Below are 17,178 nucleotides of genomic sequence, written 5' to 3'. Positions count from 1 at the left end.
CCTAGAGCAGGAGCGATTCCCCTTTAAGAAAGCTGCCTCCTGCTTAATAAATCTTGTCCAGCCTGCTGATGCAAGAATTCAGCGTAGCAAATTAACCTTTCCGTCCTAATGAGGCTACGAGTAGCTGGAACTTGGGGGTTGGTTTCCTGGGTTTTGCTTCCGGTTTGGTTTGGTTTGGTTTGGTTTGATTTGGTTTGGTTTGGTTTGGTTTGGTTTGTGGTTGCGGAGATCGAGCCTTGTCCATGCTGCTGGCATATGTTTTAATTTATTTTTAATTGGCTTGTATAACTTCCTGGTTCAAGAAGTAAAAATAAGTCTCCCTCCTACCCTGACACCCATCCTTTAGTTCTATTTAAAAAGATACACACCAGCACCAGTGTCTTGTACATCTCTCCAAAATTACCACATGCTGTCCGTATGGTACCGATCTGTGTATTACTTCCAAAGATCGTATTGTAGATCGCCCATGTGGACATCCTATGCCCTTTCTCGTTGACAAGCACATCATTAGAGTTGGAATACACAAAGCTAGATGTCCTTTATTTGATTGTTTTAACCTTTAAGTCAGTGATTCCTCCTAAATTTAGGGCTTCAAAACTGATCCTCCTCCCAAAGGCAACTGCCTTCTTTTCCCACAGCTACTAATCATTGTCTCTTAACTAATTAGAAACAGAACTCTTAAAAAGAGTAGCTCTACTTTCTAGACTCTTCTCTGTACCTGTCTGCCTGCCTTTCTGTACCAGTACTAACTACATTGTTTTTGACAACCACCATTTTAAAGCACAGGTATTCCTCCTCCCTCTGCTCCTCTTCTCTCCTCCCACACCCCCTCCTCTACCTCAAGAAGCGTCAAACCAGAAAGGATGGTGATGGACAGAGTTCCCTGGAAGGCTCTCTGTGGCCATCACTAACTGTCATTTTCCTCTCTCCTTTGTGCCAGTGCGTGAGCCACCTGCACAGGGTTCTCATTTAAAAAAAAAAATTAATTTGAGAATTTCCTATGTACAGTTCAATTATCCTTGCTTATTTTCCTTTTTACTGTTTTTCCTAGACAATTTTAATTTGTAATTAACTTAAATTCAGCATCATTATGTTAAATTATTTATCTAAATTAGTCCATTCACTTAAGTTTTCTTGTCGGGTCTTTCTGATGTATTTTGCATTTTACTTTACAGGAGCATTTTTGTTAAGAATTCTTTACAGATTTTATCAGGTTTTGTTGCCGTTATCGATGACGTCCTTTCCTTTCCGTCTCTACTTTTACCCTCGTCTCACACACACTACCCGACGATCCACTAGGTCAGTCTCCTGCCAGCCCCCAGTCTTCCTTTTCTCAGAGTGTGTGTGTGCACTCACATGCATGCACACATTCCAGCTACAGGATCTTTCCATATACAAACACGGATAAGCAATTTTTGTCTCGCTTTACACAGGTTTATGTACTGATTACTGGGTTGATACCTCCGAAATAACGTTAAATGGCAGGCTAGCCTGAACTTGGTTTAGAGAGAGTTGATCCTATTCAAGTGTCCCCGGAGTCTGATTTTAAGGCAGTTTCCAAGAATGCATGCTGAACTTTATCACATGTCCTTTGTTTGACATCCAGGGGAGAAGCACACCCAGTTCCTCCCCTTCAGGCCAAATGGGAATCTTGTAGGACTGTAGTGTAGCCTTAAACCATCCTTGCATCCTGGGTGAATTACTTCATCTAAGTAGTGGTGAGTGCCTTTAGTCGCTGCTACTCAGGAAGCCGAATTCCAGTATGGGCCCCTAAGTTTGAGTCAGCCAGAATAACATAACAGAATTCTGCCCTTAAAAAGGGTGTGGGGTGTATACCTTAGCAAGTTGACTATTTTTGTGTCCTATGTCTTATGTGTCTGTTCTGTAACATGGTTTGCTTTTCCCAGTTTGATAAATTTCTCACTTTTTGCCTTAGTTTGATGCTCTTCCCTAATTCCATGAGTTAATAATTCATTTATCTTATTTATTTATTTTGAAGCATGGTTTCTCTTTGTAGCTTTGGTGACTGTCCTGGAACTAGCTCTTGTATACCATGCTGGCCTTGAACTCACAGAGATCCGCCTGCCTCTGCCTCCAGAGTGCTGGGATCAAAGGCATGCGCCACCGCTGCCCTGCTTATTTTTAAAAATTTTTAAATACATTTTAATTAAAATATATCAGTCACCGCTTTCTCTTTCCTCCCTCCTGCCCCTCCTATGCCTCCAGTTCTAAAGCTGAATCCTGATTTTATTTGATCACTATAGTTACAGATAGATGCACAAACACATAAGTTCAGGCCTGGACTCTGCTCCGACCGCCTCTCAGGCTGGGATCTCAGAAGAGCCAGTGTAGCCATCACTGATAGGAACCAGGCGCCAGCTAGTTTTGGGGATGGCAATATTATTCCACTAGGCTCCCCAAGTCCTTAAGGGAGTCCTCATTCCTCTTTAGCCTGAAAGTATTTCCAAAGATTCCATTTCTGTCTTTGCTTTACTTTTCCAGGTAGTAGAGTTTTTTGACAGAATTGGGGTATTTTGTTGTTTGCTTATTTTGTCTCATGAATTTTCATCCTTTAAGATGTCAAAAAACAATGTGGAATAATCTTTGGGAAACTTACCTCTCTACATTCTCTCAGTGTAGAGACTTTATAGAGAAACTTTAGAAAGACTTTACGTGACACACATTTGAATGGCTAGTACATTTGTTGTTTGCATTTTCTGTACACCTGGCTCTACCTGTTTATCATCAGCGCACCCGTGTCGGGAAGGAACAGAAACAGAAAGGGTGTACAGGAAGAAAGTCCTGTGGCTGCCTCCTGCCTCACCTCCAGTGCTCCAGTGCTGGAACACACCCCGTGTGAGGGTCCCAGCGGTTCTTGCCCCACCCTCGCTTCCCACCTTCCCCGCCTAAGCTGGAAATGAGGACTAGGGATGAGTACATTCAGTCCGCTAGCAGCTTACTGTGCGCCCACCTAGGGCACACATGCTCACGTTTCGCAGCCCTGCAGCCGGTCTGCCCCGTTGTTTCTGGTACCGTCCCCCTGAACTCCAAAGAGCAGGTGACATGTTGACTGCTTTGTGCAGGTCCTGTGTAAAGCCCAGTGAGAGACAGTGGGGAGAAGCTTATGTCAGAGTCCCTGAACTCTCAAGGGTACAAACACAAGTTAAATGTGAGTGTTGGTTTGATTTCCAAGCTGACCTTCAAGGCGGTGGAAAGGAAACCTTATAGGGTTTTAGAATTTTCTTGGCCTCAAATCTGATATCTGCATGTTGTCATAATCACATGCATGAAACCATATCCACATATGCATGGTTGTTTGCCACTGTTCCATTTAAAATGTTGGGACCTTATGACGTGGGCCAGCCCCTAAATGTTTGAATCCCATGTTTGCCTCATCACAGAGCATTCTGGGAGCCCTTTCTACTGCCTCTTCCTTATGGAATAAGAACTTTCTTTTCTTTCTGTCTTTCTTTCTTTCTTTGTTGTTTGTTTTTAGTTCTTTTAAATTTTATTTTACATTCCAACCACAGTTCTTCCTCTTACCTCTTCTCCCACCCTCCTTTGTCTCCCCTCCCCCAGCCTACCTCCCATCCACTCCTCCCAACCTGTCGGAGCTCCAGTGAGAAGTCAACAAAGCCTGCCACCTTAAGTTGGGGCAGGACCAAGGCCCTCCCCCTTGCATTAAGGCTGAGCATGGCGTCCCACCATAGGAAATGGGCTCCAACAAGCTAGCTCATGCACCAGGGATATATCCTGGTCCTGCTGCCAGGTCCCCCTCAGATAGTTTGAACTTCACCAGCGTCTCCCATACAGGGAGGGCCTAGTTAAGTCCCATGGAGGCTCCACAGCTGTCAGTCTAGAATTCATGATTTTCCACGAGCTTGGTTCAGTTGTCTCTGTAGATTTCTCCAGCATGATCTTGACCTTCCTTGCCCATATATTCCCTTCTGGGATAGAGTTTTTTTTTTTTTTTCCAAAGCAAATTCACCCATTTTAAGTGCCTGTTGTTGCCCGAGTCCTTCACAGTCCTATGACACATGAAACACTATTTATTGTAGCAATGATGGCAGGGCTGAAATCTAACCACACTCATGTCTTACTCAAGTACTGAAAGATGAATCACACATGAAGTTAAATTTATCAGTTGAGAGAAACACTGGTCCCAGCTCATCATGACGAAGGCTCACAGAGCCTGGGGCTCACCCTCAAACAATCAGCACCACCTCATGAGATTATTGTGAGGAACAGGCATTTTTAAAGGCCCCGGTCCATCTATGTGGCTGACTGTCCCAAACGGTCTATTTAAAATGACTACAATCTTGCAAATCAGAAACATGTGGCTGGGGAATTCCTTGCTGGCTGAAGGCTGGGAGCTCAGGGAGCCTGGGGTCCTGCAGGGAAGTCTGTCCTAGAGTCTTCGTGTGCTTCCTTCCAGCATAGAACTGGAATCTAGAATAAACTCTACAGAAGCTGCAGACTTCTTAGGACCGAGTTACAGACCTAAAATATTCTGCAACATTCACTTTTTTAAATCACTAAGGCCAGCCCAGCAATCCAACAGGGAAAGAAGTCAACTCCACAATCAGTAATAAAACAGCACAGGGTTCGTGACATCCATCTTCCTCACATACTGATACATCAGAACATTGAAATGCTATTCTAGTCTTTAAGTATTATAGTCTTTAAGTATAAATATATAAGTATATATAAGTATATATATATATGTAAATATAAGTATATATATGTTTTATTGTCCTCAAAAGAAACTTATTTGTTAAAAGACTATCAAATCTGCTCCACTCTCATCTGCCAAGTATATTGATTGTATCCTGTATTTGTTTATTACTTAAATTAAAAAAAAAAAAAAACACCAGCATTGGTTAGGAATGTAGCTAAGTGTGGTGATTTGAATAAGAATGGCCCCCTTAGACTCACCTGTTTGAATACTTGACCCATAGGGAATGGCACTATTAGGAGGTGAGGCCTTGTTGAAGGAAGTGTGCCATTGTGGAGGTGGGCTTTGAGGTCTTATATGCTCAAGCTAGGCCTGATGGGACAGTCTTCACTTCTGCTACCTGCAGATCAAGAACTGTGTCAGCCTCTTCTCTGGCGCCGTGTTTGCCTACGTGTCACCACAATTGCTGCCATGACAGCGACCAAACCAGCACCAGCTAGATGTTGTCAAGAGCTGCCTTGGTGTCTCTTCACAGCCGTAGAGACCCTAACTAAGACACTGAGTGTCCTACGATTTGCCTAGCATGTTTGAGGTCCCGGATTTGAGTCCCCACCATGCGCACAAACCAAACATCATTTATGCAACTTGAGAGAAACATTTTTTGGCATTTTGTAAATATGAATGATGCACAGTTATTTTTTTCCAACTACATTTAAAATAACTTCTGTCTCTACATGATGTTTTAGAATGTATTAGAGGCAGCAATATAGTAGCTTAAAGCCCAGAACTGAATTGTCTGAATTATAATCTTTTCCTTCTCCTTACAACCTAGCAGGACACTTCACCACAGAGAACACGCTGGGTTCTTGCCAAAGGCATTTTCTGCATCTATCGAGATGATGGCGTGGGTTTTTTGTTTAAGCCCATCTATATGATTTATTAGATCTATCAGCCTTATCCACCCACACATCAGCATGGGCATCAGCAAGTGACTTTGTCATCGGGATCAGATAGACAATAACTGTAGAACCCAAATTAGTTCCTCCTGAGCTATATTTTCACTTACAGACCCATAGATTGGTTTCGTGTTTAGATCTGAATAGGCGCATAATGAAAGTTTCTGTTGTATTAAGAAGATTAGAAAACAAACACTTCACAATCAATAGGATGTCTCTGCTGAAGGAGAAGCAGTAGGTATTAGCAAGGATGTGGAATTGGACACTTCACACCCTCCTGGAGGGGATGTAAAGTCATGCCTCTGCTGCATAAATACAGTCTGGAAGTGCCTCAAAAACGAACATAGCCATCACATGAGCCAGAAATACTATTCCTAGAAACAACCGGAAACAGGTCCGTGCAAAAATGTGCCCACAAATGTTCAGACCACAGAAAAAAGTGGAAAATGTAAAACATCATCAGCTCCATAAATGAATAACCATGACCAAAAAGCCCCACAAATGTGTGGGGTCCCATTGATATGAAACATTGGGAAGGAGCAGATTTATGAAGACACAAAATTGCTAAGTGTTTGCTTAGGGCCCAGGAAGGAGAATTAAGAGGTGGGGTCTACAGTCGGTAGAAGACAGGCAGCCCATACCTCCTGAAGGAGAGCCAGAATGAGCTAGCAAAACACTGCTGGAGGCCCCGGAGGAAGCAGTCCCCAGTTCTGTAGTTGCAACTTTGTGGTTGCACATGCCTGTAACCCTGGCACGCACACCTGAAGGTGCAGGGTCAGAGGTTAACCTCAGCTACACAGCATGTTTGGTCATCTGGGCGTCACGATAGGTACTATTAAAAGAAAAAGGCAAAAGCAACCCCTTAGTGTCAAGGTCTTAAAGTCAAAGGTAGAATGCACTGGGGTTTTCTGCAACTTAGAAAAGAAAGAACACATGAAAAGCCTTAAACCCATGCCTCAAGTTCTCCATTTCACAGAACAGTTCACAGATGGAGGGCCTATTCTAAGCCAGGTATTGTTGTAACTGGTCCTACCCTTGTCTGACACCATGAACCCTGCCTTGGATCAATCTTCCTTTGATAATCTACTATAGGCTTCCCTAAGGGACAAGGAACACATGGGGGTAGGGAGCCAGGCTACCATCTCACTCAATTGAAGACCAAATTTTTGGCACCTATGATCCCAGAATTTTCTGTCAAAATGGTTGACATGTAGTACAGCCTGCTTGCCCTCTCCTCTTGGTCTGTCTTCCCTAGAGATGGATAATGTGTGCACAGGCTTGCATAGCCACACAGAAGAGCAAAAGGCCTCTTCCAGGACAGGACTGGCCTGGGTGAGAAGAGAAAGGCTCACTGTCCATAGCCTCCCCAAGTCTGCTTCTGTCGCTGCGGATGGAGTGTCCAAGACACATGTGAATCTCGTGAAAAGCACGGGATCGTAGCTCCCAGTTGGAAGGAGAGTTACAGCCCATTGCCTTTTGATTTTTCTGGAACTCCTGTATATGTGGTTATAAATCTAAGACTCCTCTGTCTTCCACAAAGGCTGCCTGCATTTTAATAATTACTATAAAGGAAGAATCGGTGCCTTGAGAAGGTGTGCACTTGCACTTCCTTTGTGATCAATATGTCTTTGCTCTCTCACAAAGAATACTCAAGGTTTTAGATTATGACAATAAAAACACATTTTTCTAAAAAAAAAAAAGGGCCATGCATGTAGATTTTCCCAAGTTTTATATGCCATGATATGTTCCCAGAGAAAAATGTAAAGGCTGATAGGAACCAATAGAAGTTAAAGAATGGGGAACAGTGGAGAGAGGACACAAGAATTTCAAAGAGAGTACAGATTGCAGGAATCTATCTCTGTACTTCTTCCCTTCATTGCATGTGGTGTCAACGGGCTGACTTTTCTACAAATGTTCAAATATTAGTCAACTATATTTGATATAAGCACTGTAGCCGATGTGAAAGCTAAGTCCTAAATAAGATTGTGAAAACCATCCATAGGACATAATGTTGGAAATGCAAGACAGGGGCTCATTATGTGAAGGACCCATTGATAATCTCTTCTAGGTCAATAATCACTCTCAATACATTTTTCTTTATCATAATATAAAAATTTGCTCAGAGAAAAAGAAAGCATTGCATAAATCCAGAATGTCACAATTTTATTATATGAAACCAAACTTACAGATGTCCGCAAAGATGACTAAAGATGTATTTGTCATACTTGAGGAAAAAAAATCAACAATTATGTATCAATAATGTAGATACTCATTTCCAATGAGTGACTTTTTTGATAGCAAGAGCAACCCAAACGCACAGGTGGTTTCAAGAAGCTGTCTGTGGCTGTGGTCTGGGTCAGTAGTATCTCATTTGCCTAACCTTCCAAAAAGCATACAAGAGGACAGAGCCATCTAGTGGTGCACATAAGCATTGCAGTTACTTTGCGAGTTATTTGGTTCATTAACTTTTCAAACTTATCTTTGAAGTCAAAAGTGAGAATTGAAATGTAAAAAATGCTAACGCTGAGTTTTGAACTCCAAGAAGTTTAAAAGACACCTTTGATCACACCATTGATGCAGACTAAACGCCTCTCCGTAGAGTCCTCATGCACCAAGGTATAAAGTTCGTCTTACACAACACTGCAATAGACCTTTGCATCTCAGAAGATAATAGGACATGGCTTCTGCCTGCCAGGGCTTCACAGATCAGTGGCCTTGAATAGTTGGTAACTTAATGCTTAGGCAATTAGCTATTATTTCCCCCACAACAACACAGTCACTATGCTTGCTTGCAATAGTTCACAGGAGTAATTTTACTCAAGCAGATATATTTTTAATGTGACTTGTGTGTCTAATGGAGAGAGAGAGAGAGAGAGAGAGAGAGAGAGAGAGAGAGAGAGAGAGAGAGATACACAGCCCCACTACCTTTACTTTGTCTGTAGGTATGGGGGTCAAGTCTCGTCTGTCCAGGGCTTGTGACACTTCTCTGATTCACACCCAGGTCACCAGCATTACCAATGTTATTGTCTTTATAAATACGGTATAGCCTTGGGAGTAGTGTGAAGTGGCGCCTGCTCCCCTGACTCCACCTAGAGACTCTCAGGGTCCCCTCTAAGTTGCAGAAAACCCCAGCGCATTCTGCCTTTGACTTTAAGACCTTGGCACTAAGGGGTTGTTTTTGCCTTTTTCTTTTAATAGTACTTACCGTGAAGCCCAGATGACCTTCAAACATGCTGTGTAGCTGAGGTTAACCTCTGATCCTGCACCTTCAGGTGTGTGTGCCAGGGTTACAGGCATGTGCAACCACAAAGTTTCTAAGCAGTGCACAGTAGCCGTGTGACCTACTAACTGAGCCCCATCCCTAGCCCAAGTTACAGATGGTGACTTTCAAAACTAAACATAGATCCTGCCGAGTGTGGGGGTCACAGGATGGGAGAATAGACGGCTCTCGGATGAAAGCCTTGACTCCGATAGCCACTGCTTTGTGGCCTAAAACAAAGCATTTGACCTCAAAAGGGTCATGCGTTAAAGGATAACACAGTGCTTGTCTCAACTCGTGGTCAAGAGGAGCACTTAAAATTATGCAGGTGCCAGATCCAACCTGACAAAGTGTGCTCACTGAACCTTCCCAGCTGCTGGCACTCCTCCTCAAGGGGAGGGGTGCTTTGGGAGTGTGTACCTCCTGGGCTTATATTGGCCCAGGCACAGCTCAGCAGGACCCTGTGACCATTCTTGTCTATCTTGCCTTTATCCTTAAGCAGTGATGAAAATGACCCAGCTTCAGTGCAAGGACTTTCAAAGCAGTCCTGGTTTCCTAGTTCACCCGCTGGAACAAAATGCATGAGACTGGGTCATTCATAAATGACAAATTTCATTTCTCGCGGTGCGAGAGGTTGGGAAATGCACAGTCGAGGTCCTGGCTATTCTGATGAGGGCAGTTCCTAAGGTGACATCTTGTTGCTCCAGCCCCACAGGGGACAGATGTGTCCTCACACAGTGAAAGGGATAGAGTAAGGCCACCGCATCTCTTAATATTATTTTATGGATTATGTCAACGTGAACTAGAAAGTGACTTTTTCTCATTGCATCAAGTGCCTGACAAGTAGCAACCTCAGGAGAGGTTTATTCTGTCTCAGTCGCGGGACAGAGTGCATCATGGAGAAAGCATGGCAGCAGGAACACAGACACCATGTGTCACATTGCAGCTGTAGGCATGAAGCAGAGAGAAGCAGGAAGTGGGGCCACTACCAGACCTCTAGACACAGCCCTAGTATCATTCTCTCTATACTGAGGCTGCATCCGCTAAAGATGCTCCAGCCTCTAAATCCTCCATGAGCTGGAGACCAAATTCTCCAGCATGGGAGCCCATGAAAGACCCTTCACAGTCAAAACCCAAGACCCAGATATTCAAGCCGTGACACTTGTTCAACGGGTGCCTGGCATCACTGTGGCATTTACGCCCAGCTCCCTCCCAAGCAGGGCCTCTCAATCTGGGAGGAAAAACCAGAGATGAAATGGTCTTTAGTATAGAAAACAAACCCTACCAAGCCATCAGCTACACTGCTGCAGCCTGAGGGAGAGTTGAATTCTAGAAATACCCATCACCCACCATTTAAGACTCTCAGAATGTGAAAGGATAAAGAAGGGTGGGCTTATCAACTTTTGTCGGCCGAACTCTGGCTCTTCACGTAGGGAGAATGAGGCCCTGGCATGCTTGCCCACGTTCCACAGCAGTCCATATCAAAGCCAGAGTTCCACTCCCAATTCCAATTCCTCATTCATTTCCCTTCCAGCCCTGAGTTCTGCCTGGATCCCCAATCTCACTTCCACCACCCATCCAGGTAGAAGCTCATTATCGGGCCAGAAGGTTTTCTCCCACCACAGAGCCAGGGACCTGGGATGTCCACAGAAACAGAGGCAGCAGCATATGGAGGCCAGCTCACTCTGGGTCTGAACCGGTTTGCTCAGGCTACGCCTCCACCCCCTGCTGAGTGGGACTGGTACCTCCAGACCAGCAGCCAAAGTCTGTCCCTAAACTCACTCTCTCCTCTGCTGTCGTCTGAGAATCTCAAGGAGCCATTTCCTCCCGGCTCTGAGCTACTCCACAAGCCCCACCTCTGATAAAACCTTGCAGTAATTAAATGTGGGAAGTTCGTTTTGTGTTGTGTCGTGATATAAAGTGTCCAGGATAAAGAGACTTTGAAATCCTTCATCTGGACAGTTTTCGGGAGTAGAATGACTGTCACCCAACCGTGGCAGGGACCTACAGTCTCACTCTCTCCAGGGGAGGGGGGGTATTGACTTGCACAGCTGGGAGGAGTTTCTTTGTGTATATAATTACCTCTTTCATCAGCACACAAAGGTCTCTTGACAATAATTACATAAGCTTTCTGAGGTTGTGCTGGGTTTTTGCCCCCTGGCTTGACAGCCAAATGGTTTTAAATCATTTTGAGTAGTGGATACGCTGATGCTCCAGGAAATTTAACACAGGCGCACCTGGGATCCGTCTCCCAGGTAGATCACCCCCTTCCTGCCTTGGTCAGCTCTCTCAGGCCTTCCTTCTGGCAGCCCTTTGCTCCCTCCCTCCTTGGAGCCCGCCTCCAGCTCAGCCCCAGCTTCTCCTTTGCTTATCCATCCATCTGGAGACCAGAATCCCAAACACCAGCACAGCCTCCCAGTCACTGATCCTGCAGTGATTTGCTCTTGATTTGTGAACGGAGAGCCAGGTCAGGTGTGTCTGTTCTAAGAGTTATTGCTGCTGGTAAACTACGCGGGCTCCTTAGGCCTTTAGATGCGGACAGTGCTCACACCAAGGAACCCAGGTGATTTCTGTCTTTCACTAAAGTACCTTTCCTAGGAAGGCAAGCCCCTGCACTCTTCAAATTCCAACACCTCTCCCCTCTATTGACTCTTAAACTCAGTGGGCATCCAGACTGGGTGCAACAGCATGCCTGGGGTTAAGCTCATGACCTTGTGCAGGCCTGTGGCAGGCCAGCCCTCCCCTGGGGTGGAGCGACACCTGTGTCTAGCACTTAAACCCTTGCAGCTCAGCCGCTACTGGAGATCTGCGGGCCTTCAGCCCAGCGGGAGTTTGGGCACGGTTCGCGGAGACCTCAAAGGTCTCCTTCAGGCAGCTAGATCCCCAGCACCCCTAGCCATGGCACCGCAGGGACGACTTCTCATCCGCGGGGGTCGAGTGGTCAATGACGACTGCTCACAGGTGGCCGACGTGCTGGTGGAGGACGGTGTGGTGCGGGCGCTGGGACGGGACCTGCTGCCTCCCGGGGACGCGCCCCGGGGGCTGCGCATCCTAGACGCAGCGGGCAAATTGGTCCTGCCCGGAGGCATCGACACGCACACGCACATGCAGTTCCCGTTCATGGGCACCCAGTCAGTTGACGACTTCTACCGGGGCACCAAGGTACCCAACTCGCAGGCCTATAATCTGGGGTCTGTGGCGACCCCACCTCTCTCGCTCCTGCGCAGCGCTAGGGACTGGAGTGGAGGCGAGACACCTGAGCTAGCCAGGGTCGCCGAAAGGACGCCCATCTGGGGTGAAGATGCTGCATGCTGTAGTCTCTGGTGCCAAGCCCAGCATATGGCTCCTCTACTCCTGTTGGGTGACCGGCACTCCAGAAGCTATTTCTTCCTCTTCCCTCTTTTCTCTAGGCGCCATCTCCTGGTGTCTGAAATTCCTCTTTCTCATGATAGTCCATGGAGGTTTCCAAAGCTTCTCCTATGTGCTTGCTTTTCTGATAGGCTCTACCAACTTCTTCTCCCAGTTCTCCACTCCAGCCGCGAACAAGTGAAAACTCCATTCACCTAGCACAGTGGTTCTCAACCTTCCTGATCCTGCGACCCTCTAATACAGTTCCTCATGTTGTGCTGACCCCAACCATAAAATTATTTTTGTTGCTACTTCGTAACTGTAATTTTGCTACTGTTATGAATCATAATGTCAATATCTGATATGCATGATATCTGATATATGACCTCTATGAAAGGGTCGTTGGACCCCCAAAGGGATCGTAACCCCCAGGTTGAGAACCGCTGACCTAGATGTTACCTTTGTGACTGGAGAGGCGGGGTGCGTTGGAAGCCTATAGCCTCTACTCTGGACCCAGTTCTACCCTAACCAGGATTTGAAGACAAGCATTCTGGTAGAGCGCCCCAGCCTTCACTCACGCCAGGGTGACCTCTCCACCCCCTTCTCCCACCTGCTTGCTCCAGGCAACAGCTAATGTGCTCGCTGTTTGAGTACCTGCCCTCAGTGCTAAATCTGGATCCCCGGGAGAGGAAGGCTTGGGGTCTCTAGGGGAAGATCCAGACGCTCAAACCAATGAAATGGTTCCTAAAGGTTTCCTCCGAGCTTCTGAAGCCGGCATGGGGTTAGCAAGGCAGCTTTACAGGAGATGACAAAGGCATTCCTAAGCACCTAGGCTGAAGAGGTCAAGCCTGCACCGTTTTTCAAGTCTTGCCTCTAAGATGCCTTGAGAGAACTGGCTTATTCCAAAGTGAAGATCACACCGATTTCCTCAAGGCCAAGGTTCTTCGTTGAATTCCTGTGTCTTAGTGTATCCAGCCACAGAGACCTGGTAGAGAACGACAGGCTCTCAGAGAAGCCCACAAGTTGTTTATTTCAGTTACTAGCCTGGTCTGTGAACCTTTACCCTCCTCAACCCGCCCCTACCAACATCCCCAGTCCTCCGTGACTGCCCAGAACAGGTCACAGAAAGGAGAAAAGCAGGCATATTTGACCCAGAGAGAAGGGTCAGGGACGGTCTGCCTAATGCAATATTTGGAACTCGTCTTCTTAGTTACTTATTACCAATGATAGCAACATAATAAGAAATATCTTTTTTGCAGGATGAGCTGTTATCTCCTTTCAAAATAAGAGTTCTATATTATGACTATCTCTATTTCCCTTTTTATAAAATGTCATGAACTCATTTTTTTTATATTTGGGATGAATCTGCCAGCTATAGGAATAATTTGTGGTTATAGATAAGTAGAAAAATAACAAATAAATAGAAAGAAGAAAAGCATCTCCAAACACCTTCTCAACACCCACCCATGTTTTGGTCTATTCCCTTATGCTTCTTAATTTTGTATGCTGTGGATGCTTGACACCATTTTGGCATATGTGTATGTGTGTGTGACTGGGGGCGTGCAAACCTGCACATGAAGCCGTGTGACCAGCTACTGTTGTTACAGCGTTAGCCTTTTCTGTTATCTCAGACTCATCACTGGCAGCAGATCACTAATCTTAGGTCGGACTTTGAGAGTCCCTATTCGTGGAGCGGGGAGCAGCTGTCCTGTCTACAGCTTGCCAGACTCACTTGAGCATCCCCCTTGAAGGCCAAGCAGTGACTTTCCTTCCTTTATTTCTGATCAGGGATCCAGACGAAGCAGCTACACAGTTAGGAATGCTGAGGACAAGGGACACATCTTCCCTTTCTTAGGGATCGGCTGAGTGTGTCCTAAGATCCAGGCAGCTGGTTCTTTGTCTTCTACCCGTTCCGTGGACATTCTAGAATCTCATAGCATAGAGACTTAAACTTCCTCCCTGAGAAGGTGTCTCCTTGCAGCATGGGATAGACTGCTGCCAGCATGGGAAGGGACCTAGCCACCAGCTGACTCTTTAGGCATTGCTCCATTTAAAGACTGTCACATGTTAAACAAAACCTATTTCTTAATGAGCTGAGTATGTTAAGCAGGAATTGATGTGAGCAGAGAGAGTAAGGTCGAAGGTTTTGTAAACACACAATGTCTGCTAAATACCAAAGAGTACTCCCAAAGGGTCTGAATTGCCAATGTTGACCTTAAAAATGGTTGATGGATCCCAGGATGAGAGTTTGGAAAGGCCCAGGAAGAGACGGGGCTTCATGAAGGAACCAGATGAGGCAGGGTCAGACCCACACAAGCACTTGGGCACGGGGCCTGAGCTCTGGGAAGAGACGCCATGAGGTCCTTTTGTCTTCCCTCCTAGACTTCACAACAGCTCAAGGTGGTGTTGATGAGCCCTTGGTGTGTGAAATTAGGGACCAAGAGACCTTTTGTAGGCAATGAATGTATTACATATTTCAGTGCCTAGAGAAACATCATTTTAACACCACGCAGATCACACTGTATACCAAATGGGCTAAATTATGCATTATCCTTTATAGTCATAGGTGCTATTACCTACATTTTTTATCAACTGAAGAAAGAATTGAAACAAGTTAGCTGCCAAGGTGGCACCCCTCAGAAATGTCGGAGTTAACGGCTTTTCAAAAGCCAGCACAGCTTGACTCTGTCCCTAGAGCTCTGCCCTCTAAGGCTCTGTGCTTTTGGGGAAACAGCCAACATTCTGATCTATCAGAGTGGCTAATGATGGAGGAGCGAGCCCATGCAGCTTAGGTGTGAAGGTGAGCTGCAATCATCCTTACGGTGCAATGTATAAATTCCTGCTCTTATCATGTTGTAATTTTTTTATTCTTTTTTTCCTCATTTTTTTATTCAAGATTTCCATCTCCTCCCCTCCTCCTCCCCCTTCCCTCCCCTCCCTTCCACCCATACCCCCACTCCACCCCTCTCCAAAGACAAAGAGCCATCAGGGTTCCCTTCACTATGTTAAGTCCAAGGTCCTCCCAGCTCCCCCTAAGTCCAGGAAGGTGAGCAACCAAACTGACAAGGCTCACAGTGAGCCCGTCCATGCTGTAGAGTTCATGTTCATTGCCATTGTCCTTGGTTTCTCAGTCAGTCAGTTTCCACCGTCAGCCACATTCAGAGAGTCCGGTTTGGTCCCCTATTCCATCAGTCCCATTCCGACTGGACTTGGTGGTCTCCCGTTAGATCTGTCCCACCATCTCAATGGGTAAAAGCACTCCTCGAGGTCCTGGCTTCCTTGCTCATGATCTCCCTCCTTTTGCTCCTCCTCAGGACCTTGAGAGCTCAGTCTGGTGCTCCTATGTGGGGCTCTGTCATTTTCTCCATCCAATGCCAGGTGAAGGTTCTATGGTGATACGCAAGATATTCATAAGTATGACAATAGGATCTGGACATTTCTGGCACCCTCTCCTCAGCTGCCCAAGGAACTAGCTGGGGGCGTCTTCCTGGACACCTGGGAGTCAAATCTCTGCCAACCCTAGAATGGCTCCCTTAACTAAGATATATAATTCCTTGTTCCCATATCCACCTTTCCTATATCCCAACCATCCTATTCCCCCAAGCTCTTCCCATCCTCCACTTCACACTTTTCTCTCCCCATCCCCCCATCCCCCCATCCCACCCCACCCCCATGTTCCCATTTTTGTCCGGCAATCTTGTCTACTTCCAATATCCAGGAGGATAACTATATGTTTTTCTTTGGGTTCACCTTCTTATATAACTTCTCTAGGATTTTTTATGAATTATAGGCTCGATGTCCTTTATTTATGGCTAGAAACCAATTATGAGTGAGTACATCCCATGTTCATCTTTTTGGGCCTGGGTTACCTCGCTCAGGATGGTGTTTTCTATTAGATAGATAGATAGATAGATAGATAGATAGATAGATAGATAGATAGATGTGATGATAGATAGATAGATGATAGATAGATAGATGATAGATAGATAGATAGATAGATAGATAGATAGATAGATATGATGATAGATAGATAGATAGATAGATAGATAGATAGATAGATAGATAGATAGATGATAGATAGATAGATAGATATACATATATATGTATATATACACACAATGGTATTATATTTGTATTATTCTAAAATAAAGTTTCAATGGGCATAATTAGGCATCGAAAGCTTGTATCACTCTTGTAGAAGACAATCATCCTCACATTACCTTTTTATAAACATGAGATAGACTTAAGTTCCAAAAAAAAAAAAAAATCATCCTTACGGTGGCCCAGCTCTTCACCTCGCCAGTGCTGGAGGCAATTACAGCTATCAGAATGAATACGCAAACCACAGGTATTAGATTCCTAGGGCATCCAAATATGCATTTATAGCCACACCACCTTTGAGGGCATAGAAAGACATGCTTTGTGCACAAAAAGCCAAAAAGCGAATATGATCCAGTATGCTTTCAGGAGATGGACCCAAACGGTTAGAGCAGAGCTACTTGCTTTTCTGCAGTTCCAAGGATGATCAATTACAACATCTGACAAGTAGAAGGGTACTGTTTGTGGTGTCCTTTTTTTTTATTGGTCACATGATTGTGATGGGCCCCAATTTAAAGAGTGAAATCTAGGGCTAAGTAAAGGTTATGTGTTTTGTAACTCTAATTCATGTCAAGCATTGGTTAAAAACCTGTAATGGATTTACTTAGTTACAGGTAAAAGCTTTCTGCCTGGGGTAATGAATGGAATGGGCATTCTGCTGTGAGGGAGTCCTCTTCATCTTGTTGTGGCTCGACCCCAGATGTAGAGTGATCTTCCGAGAATCCAGTAGCTACAGAGAACAATGTGATTTTCAAATTCGGCAGATATTGTGAATTCAATAAACCTGAAGGAATTACATTTTGGCTCTTAACTACATTCTGCAAGTGTTCAAATCTATGTAT

General features: G+C 45.2%; 1 protein-coding gene across 6 annotated transcripts in view; it reads left to right on the top strand.

Moving 5' to 3' along the window:
• Positions 1–11,686: 11,686 nt before the first annotated feature.
• Dpys (dihydropyrimidinase) overlaps positions 11,687–17,178 on the top strand; it is a 75,246-nt gene continuing 69,754 nt past the window's right edge. For all 6 annotated transcript variants that reach the window (XM_038344038.2, XM_038344037.2, XM_038344033.2 and 3 more), the window contains exon 1: positions 11,687–12,052. In XM_038344038.2, the coding sequence (XP_038199966.1) occupies positions 11,789–12,052 (264 nt within the window). In that variant the 5' untranslated portion in view covers positions 11,687–11,788. The remainder of the gene's footprint in view (positions 12,053–17,178) is intronic.

Source organism: Arvicola amphibius, chromosome 9 (genome assembly GCF_903992535.2).
Source record: "Arvicola amphibius chromosome 9, mArvAmp1.2, whole genome shotgun sequence".
In the NCBI taxonomy this organism is placed as follows: domain Eukaryota; kingdom Metazoa; phylum Chordata; class Mammalia; order Rodentia; family Cricetidae; genus Arvicola; species Arvicola amphibius.
The sequence above is the reverse complement of the archived record's forward strand: the minus strand, read 5'-3'. Positions and strand labels throughout refer to the sequence as shown.